General features: G+C 38.1%; 2 protein-coding genes across 3 annotated transcripts; one reads left to right on the top strand and one right to left on the bottom strand.

The window, feature by feature from the left end:
- The first annotated feature begins 11 nt into the window (after window positions 1-11).
- On the top strand, window positions 12-10,176 carry rcn3 (reticulocalbin 3, EF-hand calcium binding domain). 2 transcript variants are annotated; one of them, XM_026165897.1, is made up of 8 exons: window positions 12-89; window positions 747-970; window positions 2,116-2,309; window positions 2,920-3,092; window positions 3,194-3,254; window positions 3,342-3,433; window positions 3,788-3,895; window positions 9,411-10,176. In XM_026165897.1, exons 2-8 carry the CDS (start codon window positions 753-755, stop codon window positions 9,516-9,518), a joined length of 954 nt encoding a protein of 317 aa, XP_026021682.1. In that variant the 5' UTR covers window positions 12-89; window positions 747-752; the 3' UTR covers window positions 9,519-10,176. The 2 variants fall into 2 exon arrangements, with proteins under 2 accessions (XP_026021682.1, XP_026021681.1); XM_026165896.1 differs by lacking the exon at window positions 9,411-10,176 and adding an exon at window positions 5,948-6,241.
- A 260-nt stretch (window positions 10,177-10,436) lies between these two features.
- Window positions 10,437-16,789, bottom strand: nosip (nitric oxide synthase interacting protein). The gene is made up of 10 exons (XM_026165894.1): window positions 16,686-16,789; window positions 16,369-16,455; window positions 16,140-16,245; window positions 14,646-14,727; window positions 13,773-13,908; window positions 13,425-13,576; window positions 12,825-12,941; window positions 12,385-12,455; window positions 10,970-11,078; window positions 10,437-10,739 (listed from the first exon to the last, which is right to left on the bottom strand). The coding sequence occupies exons 2-10, from the start codon at window positions 16,436-16,438 to the stop codon at window positions 10,668-10,670; spliced, it is 915 nt and encodes a 304-aa protein (XP_026021679.1). The 5' UTR covers window positions 16,439-16,455; window positions 16,686-16,789; the 3' UTR covers window positions 10,437-10,667.
- Between the last annotated feature and the right edge of the window lie 2,021 nt (window positions 16,790-18,810).

The raw sequence follows: 18,810 nt of genomic DNA, 5'->3' as shown, positions 1-18,810 counted from the left end.
TTGTTATTTAAAGTTAGCGTTTGCCAACGCGGACTGTTTCTGGAGTGACCCTCTACCTGTATATTGTAAAAAGTGGCGCAACAAAGCTGGTGAGTTCATCTTTTTCTTGCATGTAAAAAGTGATGTGTGGTGTATGACAGAGCTTTTGTGTATTTATTCTATCAGAACTTTAAAAATGAATTTCAATGTTAAGAGAGCGAGAAAGTGATTATGGATGCTTTTACCTCATGATGACATGAATCGTTTACTGTGATTTGACGCTGCGGATACCAGATTTTTCTTTTTTCATCAGTGTCAATAATGCATTGTTGCTCCTGAACTATTGAGCTTGCAGACGACTTTTAAAGCAAAGAAATAAACAAGAATGACCAGCTCAGAAAAAATGCTGGGAAAAGACTGAAGAACTCAAATTGTATGTCAGTAAAATGAGTTGTACTTATTTTGTTGAATGAAGTACAGTCTTCAAATGTTGTTGGTTCTTCGTTGTCTCCTATTCATTTATATCCCTGTGCATTTATAAATATCATATATATATATTTATATATATATATATATATATATATATATATATATATATATATATATATATATATATTGCAACTTTCAGCTATTGTGTTTTATTCCTTGAGTAGTGTACGTGTGTTTTGTAATAGTGTATTGTGTGTTATACTTTGTGCTGTGTTCTCTCATATGGTCTGTGCTCTCCATGTGAATTTGACTTTTTGTCTTCTCTTCACCCCCTGAAGTCAGTTATGATGCTGCTGAATTCATTAGCATCGCTCTACTTCCTGGCCGCTGTTGCCTTTGCTGTGCCTGCTCAGGAGAAGCGCATCCATCACCAGCCTGATCTGAGTGACCACGCCCATGATGATGCTCACAGTTTCCAGTATGACCATGAGGCCTTCCTGGGTAAAGAAGAGGCCAAGACCTTTGACCAGCTGACTCCTGAGGAGAGCAAAGATAGATTAGCGTAAGTTGGACATACTATCACAGATTTTCTAAACTATCCAGTTCTGCCTCAGGGGCGGCTCTAGAGAAATCTTATTCTGATTTCCATGGTGTGGCGAAAAATAAAAGCCATTTCTTCACACATATGCATGTGTTAAATTCCCTAATATGTATTACATATATTACATGGTAAAATACATCAAATGCAGTAAGTATGCACATGTTTTGTATAAAACGTGTATACTTACTTAGTCTGTAACTTTCTTAATGGTTTTAAACCAAATAATGAAACATTTCAGTTACATGAAAAAATATAATTTTGACTTAATTTACTGTATAAATAAAAATACGTACGTATAAAATTCAGAAAGATACACAATATGAGGTGGATACAAGTCTAACTTAAGTTTTACACTCACATTCACCTAAATATACACAAAATGTCAGAAATCTGCACTGTCATGAACAAATGGATGATTTTTCACCAGATATTTAAACCTAATTTTTCATAATTTATTGACTTTAAATTTATATTCAATGTAAATTGTAGCTAGGCTCTAAGGCATAAAACTAGGCTGATACTAATGTGTTAATCTAACTGGAGCTTTCGATTCTGTGTAATAATGAATGAATGACAAACTTATAGCTGTTCTGTCTAAGTATGCTCCATTTCAGAATTTTTACCATTCGATGAAAGTACCCTGAGACGATTAAAGAATGTGCCTCTAGTCAAAATGTAATTCCCATTTCAAAAAACAGTTACAGAATCTCTAATACTGTATCTAATATCTAATATGTTACAGTCCATGACAAAGTGGCTACAATAATTTGGTTGAATCTAATAAAGAAGCATGAAGCTTGCATGTTTTCTTTATGCCTCCATGGGTACTCCAGCTTCCTCTCACAGTCGAAAGACGTCAGTGTTTATAATCCAGTGTTATTTGAATTTTGTCATGGGTGTAACATACTGTATTGGTGAATGTAGCCTGTGGTCTAAAGCATTTCAGCACTTAGTAAGACTCATTACCCAGTTCAGACTAGAATTTCACATACTCCACATTGACTAGAGCCCAAATAGGACAGTTGGATATAAAAATTAGCATTTGATACAATAGTCTGGACACTAGACATAATCATGACTTGAAACTTCTCCATCTCCCTTCACAGGAAGATAGTGGACCGTATCGACACTGACAAGGATGGCTACGTCAGCCACGGAGAGCTGCATTATTGGATCAAACACCGACAGAGGAGGTACATCGAGGAAAATGTTAACAAACACTGGAAGGACTACGACAAGAACCAAGATGACAAGATAAGCTGGGAGGAGTATAAAAACACCACCTATGGCTACTATCTGGGTGTGTGTGAAACCTTAATAGTTCGATTTTTATTCTTTTCCTTTTTTCCCTATTTGATCAAATTTCCATAATCTCCTTTTCTGCCTGTTCCGCTTTTTGCTTTTAGTATCACCATAATAGTGGAAAATAAATGTTTTAATTACAGTAGAGACTAACATTGATTTCTGTAAACGGCACAGTGGATGAAGGGCGCAGTGTTATTTAGCAAGTGGAAATGCAAATGATTCAAATTTCTAGAGTTAGGATTATTCCAACGCAAGTTCCATCCAAAGCCCAATCACTCGATCACTGATTGTTTTCTCTCAAAGTGAAGATTTACTTGTGTTTCCTAAAGTTTCTTAAAGTAGAGGCAGAGCCTTCAGCTATGAGACCTCTCTACTATACAACTAGCTCTAAGTATTTAGAAATATGCTGGGAAACATGTCACCCCTTTTCACTTCCTTTGTGTTTATACACCACTACTGCTTGTCATTAAATTTGGCCTTTTCTTTCCCATAGTTTGAGTTTTGTGTGCTTTACTACTTTTCTGTTTCTCGTCAACCAAGTGCCAGTGGATTGTCCACACCCAAAAGACAATGATGTGCTGAAAATGAATCTTTTCTTTTCTTAGGAGAGGAGTTTGATGATATTGATGACAAGGAGACTTATAAGTCCATGCTCAAAAGAGATGAAAGGCGCTTTAAGACGGCTGACCGAGACAGTGACGGCATTGCCACACATGAGGAGTTCACTGCCTTCCTTCACCCTGAGGAGTTTGATTACATGAAAGATTTGGTAATTCAGGTAAAGCCTACTACTGATTACCGGGATGTAAATGTAAATGGGGCAAATTGTGTCTATCACTGGATTTTTAATTGTGAAAACTGAATGATATTCTTATGCAGGAAACTGTGGAGGACATTGATAAGAATGGGGACGGGAAGATCAACTTGGAAGAATACATCGGTAGGTTACTTACTTGACCATTTGAGCAGCTACTCTCTGCACTGGAGGCTGTCAGTCCTAAATGTGTGTATTATTCTTGTTTCACAGGTGATATGTACACAGCCGAGGATGGGGAAAGTGAGCCTGACTGGGTCCAGACAGAGAAGAAACATTTCTCGGAGATCAGGGATACCAATAAGGTAAAAGATCCTTAGTTCTTCAAAATGAAACAGATTTTTTTCATTAAGAAAAATAATACCTATAAACACAGTTATGGTACCAATTTGACATAAACCCATAAAAGTAAAAGGATTCGTTTCAGCCTCAAAAAAAATGGTCACATTGCTTACATTGAGATAATTGTTGATGTGAATTGGTACTATATAGATAAAATGGAACAGGCAATGGCTACATTGCTATAACCACTAGCATTTTCCAAGGTTTTTGGGTTGGTCCAACTTTAAGAAGCTGCTACTCCTGGTAGCAGATTCTCAGTGCCACTTAGGAGGTTTTAGACTGTTACGGTTACTTTTAAATGTTCTCTCTGTGTTTAGGATGGGTACCTGGATGCTGACGAAGTAGGACAGTGGGTTTTGCCTGGAGAGGTTGACCATGCTGACAATGAAGCCAAACATTTGATCCACGAGACAGACACTGACAAGGTAGACTAATCGTTGTTTAAATTCTAAATTCTTTTAATTCTGGTAGCTTTTTTTCTGGCTTTATTTTGACATTAAAAACCAGAGCAATTACGTTTATTTACCAGTTCATTTTTCCAACAATGTAGGTGTAGCCGACGAAAATACAGCACTTTATTTGGTCCGTCATGAAAAATAGTGGCAGCTGCCAAACATATTTCCATGTAAACAATAGCATTGTGCAAAATTCTTGAGCCCCTTCTTATATCCGTGTATTTTGTTTCCAAGACTTTCTTGTACATGTTAAAGGTGGTGTTGAACAATACTTCTTCAGGCTTCCTGAAGGTCTTTCAAAGTTTGTCTTTGAAAATGATCAGGTACAAAGACTGGGTTTAAAATGATTGAAAAAGTGGAAAGGTGATTGTCAAAAGCTGTCCTTAAGGAAGAGAAACAGGGGAAACCAAAGTAGTATAATTAAAAGCTAGTGGCAATTCAATTTATTTATACAGAGCCAAATCACAACAACAGTCGCCTCAAGTCACTATATAATCAACAACCAACCCCCTATGAGCAAGCACTTTGGCGACAGTGGGAAGGAAAAACTCCCTTTTAACAGATAGAAACCTCCGGCAGAACCAGGCTCAGTGAGGGGCGGGGCCATCTGCTGCGACCGGTTGGGGAGAGAGAAAGAAGACAGGATAAAAGACATACTGCGGAAGAGAGCCAACAACAGGTCTGAATGATGAACCCAAATTTGAAATGATTGATTCAAGGTGTTGTCAGTATGTGTGGAGGAGATCAAGAGAGAGGTAAAACAGTGAATAGCCATCTGTAAAACACAGCTGATAGTCTGTTATGGTTTCAGAATGAATATGAGCCAGTGGTGTTAACAATCTTGTCAAACTTGGTGAAATAATGAACAGTCAAGTTTTGATCTGCCATGCATTTTGGAAAGTGTGATGGCAACAGCTTCATTTTCCAGCATGACAGCGATCACAAACACACTGCATACCTGAATAGAAAAAAAACACACAATGGAGGCCTATCAGTATCAGTGGACTGGCCTCCCCAGAGCCCAGACATTAACATTAAAGAAGCAGTGTAGGATTGTCTTGATAGAGAACACAACATCAAAAGAAGAAGTTTGGAATCTCCTTCAGGAAGCCTGGAGAATCGCTGCTTAAAGAAATGACAAGAAAACTTGCTTGAGAGTGTTAAGTTTCTTTTGAAGAATAAATGACTTGCAGACTAGAACTGTACAGTCTGTTTTTACCTGTATATGCTGTACAGAGTGATTTTGTATGCTCCCCTAACCCCTAACCCTTGTACAGGGTGTATCGAAAAGCTATAGACCAAAGTAATGGATTTAGAAGCTTGAACTAAATTTTAAAATTCATAGTTACACATGATGTTTTAGATACAAATCAGTTTTATTTATAAGGCACCAAATGACAACAAGAGTTGGAATTTATTTTAAACAGTAAAGACCCTACAATAATACAATGCAAAAGTTACAATGTTCACAAGTACTCAGTGCGTCCCCATTAGTGTCCCCTTGGGAAGACCATATGATAGTCTTACTCGTGTCATACTTTTGCAGGCATGTCTGGAGTCATTGTTACTCCTATGCTACCTACTGACAACCATGTGATACCCTCAAACCCCCTCTTTCTAACAGTACATATTACAATCATTACTGGTGAACGTTTGTGCAATTCAAGCACTTTGAAGTTGGTTTAATTCTTTTTGATCATTTCCATGTATTTTGAATTTTTAAATAAATTGCTGCACCTGTTTCCCTTTACTTTTTCCAGCAAAATATAAAGAATGAGCGGTGGCTCAAGACCTTTGTACAGTACTGTAATAAGTATAAGAGTTCCAGCATTTTGGAGAGTTCGGTCAACACAGCGCTAACTTAAAATCACTTGTCTTTGAAATAATTGTGTTAATTTTGGATTAATTATTAACAAGCTTCTTTCTGTCTCTTGCTTTCTTCATTACTCCTTCTTTTCCTTCTCTCACTCAAACTACTAAATCAATGAAACCAATGGATGGAATCTGGTGACCAAACAACAGGATGAGAGAATAACCAAGAAGGAGATTCTAGCCAACTGGAACATGTTTGTGGGCAGTCAGGCTACCAATTATGGTGAAGACTTAACGAAGAAGCACGATGAACTTTGATGAAAATGTAGCTATGGGGATATCAGAGTAGGTGTGGGACTTGGGTCTGGATTATGCTGTTTTAGTTGTGTAATCAATAATGTTCTTATAACAAGCAGCATGTCAAAATTTGCTATCAAATGTTTGTCTGAGTGTGTGGATGGGAGGGTGTGGGAGAGATTAAAGTCTTCTTTTTCTACAATTGTACTTATTATTCTTTAGTCACATTATGATTTAAATTATTACAAATATAATTGTCAGAGTTGTTCTCGAATTGTGTAAGATATGTTGCTGGTTTCTGCCTTTTTCGTGATTAAGTTTAGAGTTGCAGTGTGTAAAGGTAGAGTGTTCGCCCCATGTTTGGGGGTTGGGGGTTCAAATCCACCGAATGGCTACCCTGAAGTACCCCTGAGCAAGGTACCGTCCCTACACACTGCTCCCCGGGGGCTGGATTGGTGGCTGCCTACTGCTTCACTGAGTGAATGGGTTAAATGCAGAGAGTAATTTCCCTACAGGGGATTTATAAAGTATACAAAAAACATATTACTGCTAGATGACAGTAAGTTGCAGATTGTAGTCAACTGAATTATTTGTGTATAATCCTAGCTACGGTGGCTGCTGCAGGACAAATATGTTTTAGCCAATTAGCCAAAAATAACATTTAGACTGTACACCATAATGGCTGTGGCCGGCCACTTTCCTTTTTCTCAATCGCAGCCAGTCAGCACGTTTGTACACACTACAAGGTCAAAACTTAGGAATGGATGAGAACTAAAACATGGTGGCTTCCACAAATCGCTCTAATTTATTTTTAATGGATTAATTATGAATTTCTAGGAAAGCATCAGTTTGCTGGAAGACATAATTACACAATAATCAATGTACATTTGAGTACAACATTCTTTTTCTCTTACAGTTCTCAATCGCTCTGGTGCAATGTTAATTTCATTGGGCATTTTATCATGGACCTTCGAAGACCTTTTTTTCCTGATGAAACAAGACGATAACTAAATAAAAACAAATGCACATGAATAAATAAAATATTAGCAGCTTTTGGCAGATATATGACATCAATTTCGAAATAATACAGCAGCTTGTTCTTGAGTTATTGCATTCAGAAGATACTTTGAGATCAAGATCACTGGGATTCAACCCGTCCAGTGTTTGTATTAGATGCACCTCTGGTATCAATTTGAAACGCTTGTGTTTCCTTGTTCTTGAGTTATCGCATTCACAAGCTTGGGTGTCCATGTCGCCTGCCCAACAGGATGACTACTCAGACTACTTAGCTTAAACCTTGGGGAGGGGACACGCATTTAGGCAGACTGATGATCAAATACGTATCCTCTCCAAAGTCACTGCGGGGAAAAAAAAAAGGTAATTTATAGAGGACAGACAGTGTGCATTAAGTGTAGGGGACAAACCAGTAACAAAATGTGTGTTTATCATTAGTGTTATCATTTTTGTCTATCACCCACCATTTCAGACAGAGATTCAGTTCAATCTTATTTACAGCAAAAGTCGCCTCAAGGTGGTTTATATTGTAAGGTAGAGCCTACAATAATCAGAATGAGAAGATCTGAATTATCTGGGTAGCAGACCATCATTTGCATTAGTAAATTTTAATAAAAGATTATTTCCATCGTTCACATCCATTACAAACAGATGCATTCCTCTGGAGAGGGACATGCTGAAATTATGACTTATAATTTTACAGTATTATGGTATCAAACTGTTTTCTGTAGTGTACAGTTTAAGCTAAGTAGTCTTCAACACGGCAGATGACTATGTCATGAACATTAAAGTGCACTGGCTTATTTCAATAAATGCCATTCAGTAATAAGCAGCTTAGAAAAAAGTGTCAAAGTGTTTAATGTATTTCTTTGCAAAAGACAATACAGTGAAGTGAGGAAGCATGGCAACTAGCTCCACCAAGGGTTAAATACTTTGGCACAAAAACCAGTATTGCTCTTTCTTATTGTTTCTACACATACTTCCCTACTAAAGACTATTTGCTACTGTATTGATGTACAGTAATAACCCCCCCACCCCCAACTATCTATGAAAGAGCAAGACCGATTCACTGTCAGTAGTAACAGTGAAATTGCCTGTCAGTTAAAAGCAAATATAAACATGTTCTCAAAAGAGATTTAGTTGAAAGAAATAGAATGCATACATACTCTAAATCTTGTGTCATATTTGCACGTCATGAAGATTGAGATTTTGCTCCAGATCGACTTCACAGCATCACACAGCTGGCGCAGATTTGTCAGCTGTACATCCAAATTTCCCCTTCTACCAAATACCAAAGGTGTTCTGCTCTAAGTGAGATCTGAGGACTGGAGTATACTGGAGTATATTGGAGTACAGCATTTATCCAGGTCCATTTGTAGCCTCAGTTTCCTGTTCTTAGCTGGTTGATCTGCTTTAAGGTGCAGTTGAGTGAGCGGTGAGAACTGACGTTCGCTGGATATTTCCTCTTTTTTAGACCATTCTTCATAAACCTGAGAGTTGGGAGAGCACCCTGTCTGGCATCAACAATCGCCACATTCAAAATCACATAAATCATATTCTACCCCATTGTGATTCTTAGGCTGACTTGGCCATGTCCACCTGCCTAAATGCTTTGTGTTGTTGACATGAGATTGGCCAACTGGTTATTTGCTTTAACAAACAGTTGAACAGGCATTACCAAATAAAGTGGCTGTTGAATGTATGTCATGTGACAGCAATATACATATACACTTGGACAATCGAGTAGTTGTGCTATATTCTCAGATTGTATACAGTTTTTTTCTCATGCATATAGTTTCAAACGTATCATTTTGCTTTTCTCAATTTCAGCAATTTTGTGAATTTTAAATAGATCTTTGAGATTTCATAATGTCCCGACCAATTCTACACAGCAGTGAAAAGAAAAATCAAGTCCAAACAAAAACACTGAAAGGAAGCCTTTTGGAATAACGTGCAGGATATGCTTTGCTAAAACTAAAATGTATTATTTGGGAACAGATGAGGTGATGCTTGTTTTGCATTAGTTTTTAATGTGTGTTGATTTGCAACATGAATTCGCATCCTTTGCCTTAATACTGAAAAAAACAAAACACAGGAACAGAGCGCTGCACAGTGAAGTTTCAAACTGAGCCTCCGCGGATATCTGGAAATGCTAATGTATCTCTCTGTACTGTAACATAATTATAACAATGTTCAAACAATCATATCTAATGAAGCGCTTGGTCAGTACACATTGTAAAAATGATTAGCCTACAAACATAATTTGTTCTAAAGTAAAGATTTTACTGTTAGACTCCATAAGAATATAAAGTATTCAGTTCAATTCAAATTGCGTCAAGCATCCCTCTACTTTGCTCATCAGGATGGCCGTCTGAGTCTACCTGAGATACTTGACAAGATGGACTTCATCAAGACCAGTACAATGACCGACTATGGAGGGATGAGGGTGGATGGCCGTGATGAACTGTGACTTCAGTTTGGTCCCATATACAAATGTTTTACACAAAAATCTATGACTTGTGAATATTTTCTTATCTGAATTGATTCATCCTATACAAATTTAAAACACTTAAGGCCACACTTATCTTACAAAACTGACTCATCTTTAAACTGGGGTACATGTTTATTAGTAATACATTTTTATTCATAATTCAATTCTTTAAATTTTGTATACATTTTCTGAGCTACAGTGAGTGTTACAAGAAACTACTGTTTGAGTTTCTACAGAGTTTCATCTACTTTTTAGCCTTAGCAGGGCATACTCTCTTACTGCTTTCTCCACTTCACCCGAGGAAAGCGTGGGAAGTGGGGGTGTGGTACTGTGGTACTATGGAGACTGCAGGTTTGGACACAGCCCAGTTGACTGATTCACTAACATACACACAGTGACAAAAATGTCAAGAAAGCATGTTTCAAAGTAAGAACATTACTGTGCATATCTAAGTGAATGAGGCCCGATGTGAAGATCTCCATCATGAACAGTGAAGCAGCTCAAATTTAAACAACAACAGATCTGCTTAGAACAGGACTTCATGCATGTTTAGAGCACCCACTCAAGTTTGTCAGACAATGCATTGGATTGTAAATTTCATCTATGATATGAACACAATAAAAACATTGAGACTAAACTTACCTGTAGTCCATAAAAGCTGAAAAAATGTAAATACACTGGTACTTGTACATTTCTGCTCTGACTACTCAAAGCACTTTTCCTACAACACACACACTTTCATACAGCATATTTATGCACATCCTTACACTCGGCTAAGCATCAGGAGCAATTTGGAGATCAAAGACACTAAAGTGTGTGGACCACTAACCTTCTGATTAGTTCACAACCTGCGGTGCCTCCTGAGCACAAAATAAATCAAACCAAATAATAATAGTATGGATTTAAGCCTTAAATGCTGATTTATTTAAAGGAAATTGTTGACATTAATCTGTAAGAAACATTTGGATGGCAGTTTCAGCAAATCTGTGTTGTACAGTCAGCGGAAGCATTTTCCAGCAAAATAAAAATACATTCAGGAGGAAATACTGTCAAGCAAAAAGTCATAAGACATTATAAAGTAAGTTAGAAAGTTACAGAATGAGCACCACTGTGGAGTCTTCGGTCGCCTCACGCTTGCATCACTGGACGAGCCTCTTTGGCCGTGAGGTCAATCCCAGAACCTGCAAAGCCGGTTCCACCCTTTCAAAACACAAAGGACCACAGTACAGTTAAAGAGAGAAAAAGTCTCTGCTCCTCAAAAGTCAGCTTTCAAACAGCGAACCACGTTTTCTGTGTCTGCCAGGTTGCAGCATGACACCTCTGATTTCTGAGTGACAGCAACAGAATTCATAACATTGGGATGAGTGTTCAAAAATAAACATTTGAAATCCTTTTTAAAAAAAAAACTGTTAGAATTATTTTTCACATACCCTCTGCAGTGGAATAATGTCTTTTTCAGAAAGTTTGTCTCCCGTCAGAGGATCAGTCATGTCCTTTCTGATCAACTTCTCCACACACTCCTGCGTCACCACAGCGCCCCTGAACACAGGACACATGTCACATAGGGATGTGCGATATGACCAAAATCTCATATCCCGATATAAGACATCTATCATCCCGATAACGATATAAATCACAAAAATGTAACATTTTCTGAAAGTTCTGCGAATCTCGGGCAGCTCGACTTGCGTGAAGTGTTTCCAGCTGGGTGTCGTGTAGCTGGAGTCGAGTGTTTTAACCGATGCATGAAACTATACATTTTTAGACATAAGTTGTAACGGCCGCTTATTACACTTAGTATTTATTACACGGCGTGCTGCGGGGAAAAGCCTGTTCTAACGTTTGAGTCTAAGGTTTATTTTTTAGCACCTGACGGCTCTTTTTTGCTTCTCATCTGTAAATACTCTGCATACTCTTTCACGTGATTCAATTTATTTTGAAAAGTCTCAACAGGATCTTGAGCTTTATTCTGAAAGGTTTATGTGGAAAATAAACAAGCGGACACGTAATGGTTTTACCGTCGTTGTTGCTAACGACAACACATAAAAACAGGTGCTTGTCCGTCCTTAGCGTGGTTATATTATAAGAGAAAGAGAGAACTTTAAGAAATGAATATAGCCACTACAGTGACCATCAAAACGATGAAAAGAGTTTATTTTGCGACACCACGAAACAAACGATAGTGTAAAATGAAACGATAGATGTTTTTATATCGTCATCCGATATATATGGTTATATCGAACAGCCCTAATGTTACATATCCCCTCACACTCCAGAGAACATTGGACCCCATTTACTAACATTAGGGTGGAAATGATTTTATCCTGTGCAAAACATACATTTGTGTTCAAAATTTCTGTCTGATTTATGAAAGACGCGTAGCAGCTGATTCTGTTGTAACTCGGAATCGTTCGTAACCAGCAGCCATGTGAAAACTCCACACAATTTGCACACTGCCCTGCCCACATTTCTCGATATAAAGAAACACGTTGACAATGTTGTAGGAGAGAAGCCTGACTGTAGAAAATGGAATAACAGGAACCCGAGGTTTAAGGAGAAAGAAGTACAAACGCACGGTCTGTCATGGTCAAGAGAGAGCTGAGTGTTAAAACCAAAGTGTTCAATGATCCCCCAGACAAGCAGATTTATGAAAAACCCTTATAGACGAGGGACGGAGGTTGCTGAGGACAGGTGGGACTGGGCTTACTGGTATTAATTTGTACTAGTAAAAGTAATTTTAAAGACTTGTGCTCTAATTCTCAAGACAGCCAGGCTGTCATTTGTTGGTACGCATGGTCAGAGGGACTTCTAAATTTGTTCATAAACAAATACAGGTGGCACTCACGATGGTCGAAGAACAGCACAGGGAACACTGTTGCCCAAGACGTCTTTGGTCACTGTACATATGTACCTGTCCTGGAAAGAAATGACAAAATTATACAGCCTCAAGACAAAGTGAAGTTACCAGACTGATTACTCACAGAATTTTCATCTAAGACACAAAACAACTTGACTTAACCAATAACACACACAGCTGTTAAAAGGAGCTGCCATAGAGAAAGCTAACATCTTCCTGTGTGAATCTTCTAATTCAAATTCTGACTACACCTGCTTTGTTTATTCTTCAATTTAAATAACTTGTATTCACAGCTACAAAGAAGCGTGTAATGTAATGTTTTAGAAAAACATGCTAACAGCTACCAAGTCTGAGGGCTTGCATATATGAGATAAAATTTCTGATGCTCTAAGCCTGACAATCTATTTCTGTGAGCTGAGTAAACTGACCTGGCGGGTGAGCAGGGCAACTCGATCCAGACTTGGGTCCAAGGGGGTGAAACGCACTGTGATAAGCTCATTCATCTTAATGGGTTTTCCAGACATTGGACATAACACAGTCTTGCTCTGACAGATGTTAGAGATGGACAGAAAAGTGCAGCCATTACAAAATTATGCCATTACATTTTTAATAACTACTTCCCATAAATACTCAAATTTAGCAGTAAATATATTTGAGTAAGCGTAGTCACTAAGCTGTAGGAACTCTGTGACACCCTAAGATGTTTCCACATGATCATGATGTCAGGTCAACCTGACATTGGCCTCTGAAAGAGGGTCAACATCAAAAAGAGGAACGCAGAGTAAACATTCATACACTAAAACACTGACTAATAAAGTAAACAGGTAAACCTGGCAAACACACACAAATCTGGCCCACTTGTGCTCCAAGGTCTATTACACCAGCATTTTTAAGTAATTTCATGGCGGGTAGTTAACAAAGAGGTGTTCCTGTTTCTCTTTCACCGGTCTGTTTAAAAAAAAAACAACAAAAAAACCCAGTGTAGCTCAACTCCTTCCTCGGCATGAGAAACATCATCAGTCACTCACTGGTTTCTTGAGAGCAGTGGGCTTGGCCTCTGGTGTCAGTGAGGGAATCCAAAAACTGGGCAGGCTCTGGCTGGAACTTGCAGCTGTGGCAGCACTGGATAATTCTCCAGGGCTGCTCTGTGTCCCGTCCTTCTCACTTCCAATGTTCTTACCTGAAAAAAAGAAAAAAGCAGTTTTGACAGAATTGTATTCATTATAAAAAATGTCTTAAAAAGAGTTTGGGTGCATTAAAACAACACAAGTGACGACAGCAGCAGCCATAGCGCAGAGTCTGTGGGGTAGAGTCTGAGCTTTGGTTCCCTCTTGTGGCCGACATCGTAAGGTATATTTTGACAGTCATGCACGCACCAGATGTGAAGGGGTTGATAGGTTTAGATACAATGCTGTTCTCCTTTGTTTTAAACCTCTCCACTCTCTCTCGCTCTTCTGACTTGGACTCAAGTTGGTTGCTGCTCCTCTGCGCCTGCTTCTGTTTCTCGTACGCCTGAAGAAATCAAGGAAGAAAATAAAGCCAATCACTCACAGTTCTAGACAAGAGGCCATTATTTCTTAGAGAAAGCTCTTTCATATGTGTTGGCTGCAGTGTAGATTTTATGTTGTTTGTTTCATTGTTTACAGGAGTGACTATGAAGCAAGTTCAACATATCCAAGCTCTGTTTGGATTAGCTGGCTTAGCAAAGCCTAAAAAACCCAGTCGCAATGGCGCTCATCAACCTTCTTTTTTAAGTGCGCTCTTTCAGGGTCTGTGTGCACTTGTATAAAAAGTCATTTAACTTTTGTCCTGCACAAAATGCATCAACAGTTAATATTTTAAATAGAGTTTTTTTATGCTATATGCTGTGTAACATGTACAGCTGAACATTAGAGCTCTGAAACTTTAAACTTTAAAATTTACTCATTGTCTTCTGGTCTGATGTGGAAATCACCTTATTGCCAAAGTCAAATTCAACTTTCTACTCAGTATTTTTGGTATTAAATATCAAACAAGCTCTGTTAATTCTGTCTAATCAAAAATATCAAACATTTTCTACATCACCAAATGAATACATGTAGATTCCAGTGACAAATAGCACACAGCTCGGTCTGCATGGCTTTCTTCTTCAGTGTTAGTTACCCCGATGATTAAGCCTTGATTCATAAAACAACCCCATGGTGTTTAGCTGTGGACGTGACTGTCCAAGCACCTGTGAGGAGTTAAGAACAGTTAAGTGAGTTACTTACTTTCATCTTTTTGGCAATCTGTGTCTTTTGGTGAAGAATATATTCAAGAATGGCCTGTTTTTCATAGAGGTATCCATCTGGACTGGTCACACAAACAGAAACATGACAGTGTTACACATATGCTAACATTAGATCGTATGCTTTAATGTGTGTGTGTTTATTAGAGCTTATTATAATTACTCATAGTTCAATTAAATATGATTAATAACTAATTAAAAATATATAAAGCTTGGGAGCTCAGGTCTATTTGTCAGAAACTGTAGAATGCTGTGGCACAGAACTTGACCACTAGGTGAAGTCTCCTGACCTGTAATAAGATGGAGTTGGTGTGTGTTTGCTGATCACTTGCAAGACTGCACGACTGCCAAACAAGCATGATGCCAGATCTGTTTGACCTGGCTAACTGTGGTAACTGGTTGATACCAAGGCTCCCTGGATTAGACGGACTAATTTCGTTTAAATTACAAAGGAAAAATCTTACAGTCTGATGTCTACAGTGAAAGAATCTGGTTGTTTTTTTGTGCTGTGGAGTCATTCTGCTGACGATGGTTTGGATTCATTTGTCCTATTATAAGAATAGGTCACTTGCAGTAAAGCCTTATTCACAAAAATACTACGCAGATCTGGTGCACAAACCCACCATTTCAAATGCTTTTGTTACTAGTTTTTGACATTGTTGACATGTTTTAAACCTGCCACTACTGTGTTGCTTTTTGAGAACTTTTAGCCAAATTCACTTTGTTCTATTTATTTAAGTTCATTTTAACTGACTTCCTGTTTTAAAAGGTCTGGCAGTAATCAGGCCTGGTGTCACTAGGAGGGGAAATTACTTTTCCACGTAAGGCCAGGCTGGCTCGGAGAGACCCCCCCTCCAGAATGAAATCATTTAAAAGTTGAATATGTTAATATCAACTCTGGAGCTCCACAGGATTGCAAACACAGTTGTATTAAAGAATGACGGCTCCCCCTACAGACCTGTCACAGCAGCTCCTCCTGTTCTATTGCAAGTAGTTCACAATTTGCTCTGTAGCTAATAAAAAAAGCCGTGCAGAGTGTTGTTGTTAAATCAGTTCAGAACATTATACACATCCTGTACTATGTCACTGACACAGCCTCTTGCCTGTAGCTATCCATAAATATAATTTAGAATTCGTCTCCACCAAGAAACCACCTGATCACTCTGCTCCTCTCTGTCAGATGCTAGAGGTCTATAAAAACCAAACACCTAAAGACTACAGAACCACGTGACGTAAAAGAACTGAATTCATTAAAGAAACTGCGTAGTATGATCTAAGGTTCATTATAAATAAATTCATGAATGTATTCATTTATTAAGGCTGTTGAGAGTTTATATAAAATGAAAATTCCTTCCACATTTTTATATATAAAGGATAAAGGAATACCACTCTATTCAAAATTCTACTGTAATTATTCAGTTAGTGATGAACTGATCCCCTGTGTGCAGGTGTTTGTGTGTTGGAGTAAAAAACATACGTGACAACAGGATCCCGACAGGGCTGCAGGGACAGGCAGCAGCAGTCAAAGTCTTTGACTGCATCTCTGCCAAGTCGAACACTTTGCGTCCCGTAACCAGAGGCCGCTGAGCAGGATCAGAGTTACATAATGACATGACTAGAGATTATACAGAAAATCATGTCCTCTTTCTGACCGGACTAATCTGAGAGAACAAAGACAAGAACTCGCAGCACTGAGGATGTCTCACCTGTATCCTTCTTCTTCTCGTGGTATGTGTAGACAGCTCCAGCTGTGCAGTTCTTTCCATGGCGAGTCATTGTCCTTCGGGTTTTTTCTAATTTAAATGACAAAATTCATAATTTGTCTCATATTTGGGAAACTATTTTGTTACAGCTGATGATATAAGCAGAGATATCTAACATTAGCTGTTATGCTAACATTAGCTGTTATTTCAAACTTCGAAAACACACTGCCAAACCAAACGATTGAAAAGAGGGCAACAGATAAAAAGAAACAAAAAGGCCAGTTGGGACTAAAAAAGTTTTACAAGCAAATTATTATTACCAGATCCGCTTAACAATCTTTTCTTAACGCAGACTACAGCCACACGCACTTCTTCCTCGTTGTATTTTCTTTTGTTCTTCTTCTCCGCGTTACTCGAACACTGGTGAGTGACCAGAAAACCACCCAAAAATGACACTAGCGCCGCCATGTGGAATGGAGTGGAATAGAATTTCTCAAGAAACAAAAATAACACACACAGACAGACACACTAAGGAAACCCCTCCTATGCTCTCAATCAAATTTGTCTGTCTTAGAATTTTGTTAATGTTCTTTTGTACTACAGCAAGTTAAAAAAAAAAGAACAAATTTAACTTCAATTTAAGTAGGCTCTTGATCCTCTGCTATCTTTCTCATATATCTGTGTAAGCTCTCAGTCATCCAGGTTTAAGGAGTCTGATATTGAACAATCTTGGTGTTTTTCTTTACTTGTTTTTATGGAGATTTCCCCCAAAACAATGATTAATCACTAATCACTTAATAACTATTGATAGACTGGTCTAATAAGTGGCCTTATTGAGAACTATGCATAGCTTGTCCTTATTTCACCAAACACGGTTACCAAGATGTGGCGATAGATAATTTTTTTTTTAAAAGCCACTAGGTGTCGCTATGGATGAGGGTGTCAGACTGTTTCAAAACCTCAATCCAAGTCCTGCACAGCTGCATAGAAAAGCCTCGCTTTGCCCATCCCTACTCGTGTGTTACTTCCATCATTAAGGATTTTTTTTTTAAATTTCCATTAATTAGTGTCCATTACTCAGTTTTTGCCATTATAAACTTCAAGCACTCCACTGTAACATTATCAGATGATCCTCTCTACTGGTCCTCTTGAATTTCCCCCATCCTTTATCAACATCATATTTTATATCTATATATATCCATGCAACAAAAAAAACAAACAACTTCTCTGTTACCTTTACACAGTTCTTTTTTCTTTTTTCTTTTTTGTGTTTAATTTAATATGTACAGTTGATTAAATATGTAGTGAAAAAATAATGTTATCCATTTATGGACTTTTCTCTACATGATGTAGAGTTGTTGTTAATATTATAATGCTGTGCTGCCCACCACAGTTAAAACGTGTATTCTCCCCACATAGGCCATATCTATGTCCCTTCTCATAGTTAGGGCACTTACATTTTTTTTAGTTTTAAGTTTTCTTCTGCACACTAAAGCTACACATCCATAATTTTAGCACTGAAAAGAAGGAGCCTATCTGCAAAGCTCAAAAATCTTATTTTAACTTTGTCTGGAACACAGACTTTGAAAGTCCAAAAGGACAGACAAACTATTAAGTCAGTTTTCAAGTAAGCAAAAAGTTCTAAACAAGAAAACACACTCTGGAAACTATCTGAAATAAAACTGAATAAATAAGGTACCTGATGTAATATCACACTCACCTTGAACCCATCCGTCACACCTTACCACTGTGTTGTTGTCCTCAAAAGTGACCTACACTGGCCTCACATCTTCAAATATTTCTCAGTTACTCCTGACTTCTGTATGCACAGAGTTTCTCTCTTGGTACCTGACCATCTGCTTTCTCTAGATCTACAAGGACACAGTGCAACTACTCCTGACCTTCTCTACACTTCTTCAACACTCAAAGCAAATATTGCATCTGTAGAGTTCTTTCTCTCTATGAACTGCTGCTCACTTGTCATCAGCTCCATTCGTAATCAAGCTTCAACTTTAACTTTTTTTAAATTTGGGGTAGCTGTAGCTCGGGTGTAGAGCAGGTCACCTATGAATCAGAAGCTTGGTGTGATCCCAGTCTGCTCCAGCATGCGTGCCAAAAAAGTTGCTCTCTGATGCAGCCACCGGAGTATGAATGTGTGTGAATGTGAATGAGGCAAGTTGTGCAAAGTGCTTTGAGTGCTCAAATAGAGTAGAAAAGTGCTATATGTGAACCAGTCCATTTACCATCTAACATGCTATTAGTAAACTTCCATCTCACAGAATTTTAGCTAGTTGTACATTGGACTTAAATGATAAGAGTCCAACATATCTCTATATCTATCTTGTGAATTCCTTTTTTGCAATGTTTTTGTAGTATATTGTTTTGTCTGTGCTGTTCTCTTCTGGGCTTCATTTACTACTATGAGTCTGAAAAAAATCTGATCAT

Source organism: Astatotilapia calliptera, chromosome 4 (genome assembly GCF_900246225.1).
Source record: "Astatotilapia calliptera chromosome 4, fAstCal1.2, whole genome shotgun sequence".
Taxonomy (NCBI): Eukaryota; Metazoa; Chordata; class Actinopteri; order Cichliformes; family Cichlidae; genus Astatotilapia; species Astatotilapia calliptera.
Note: the sequence above shows the minus strand (reverse complement) of the source record. Positions and strands in the feature narration are given on the sequence as shown.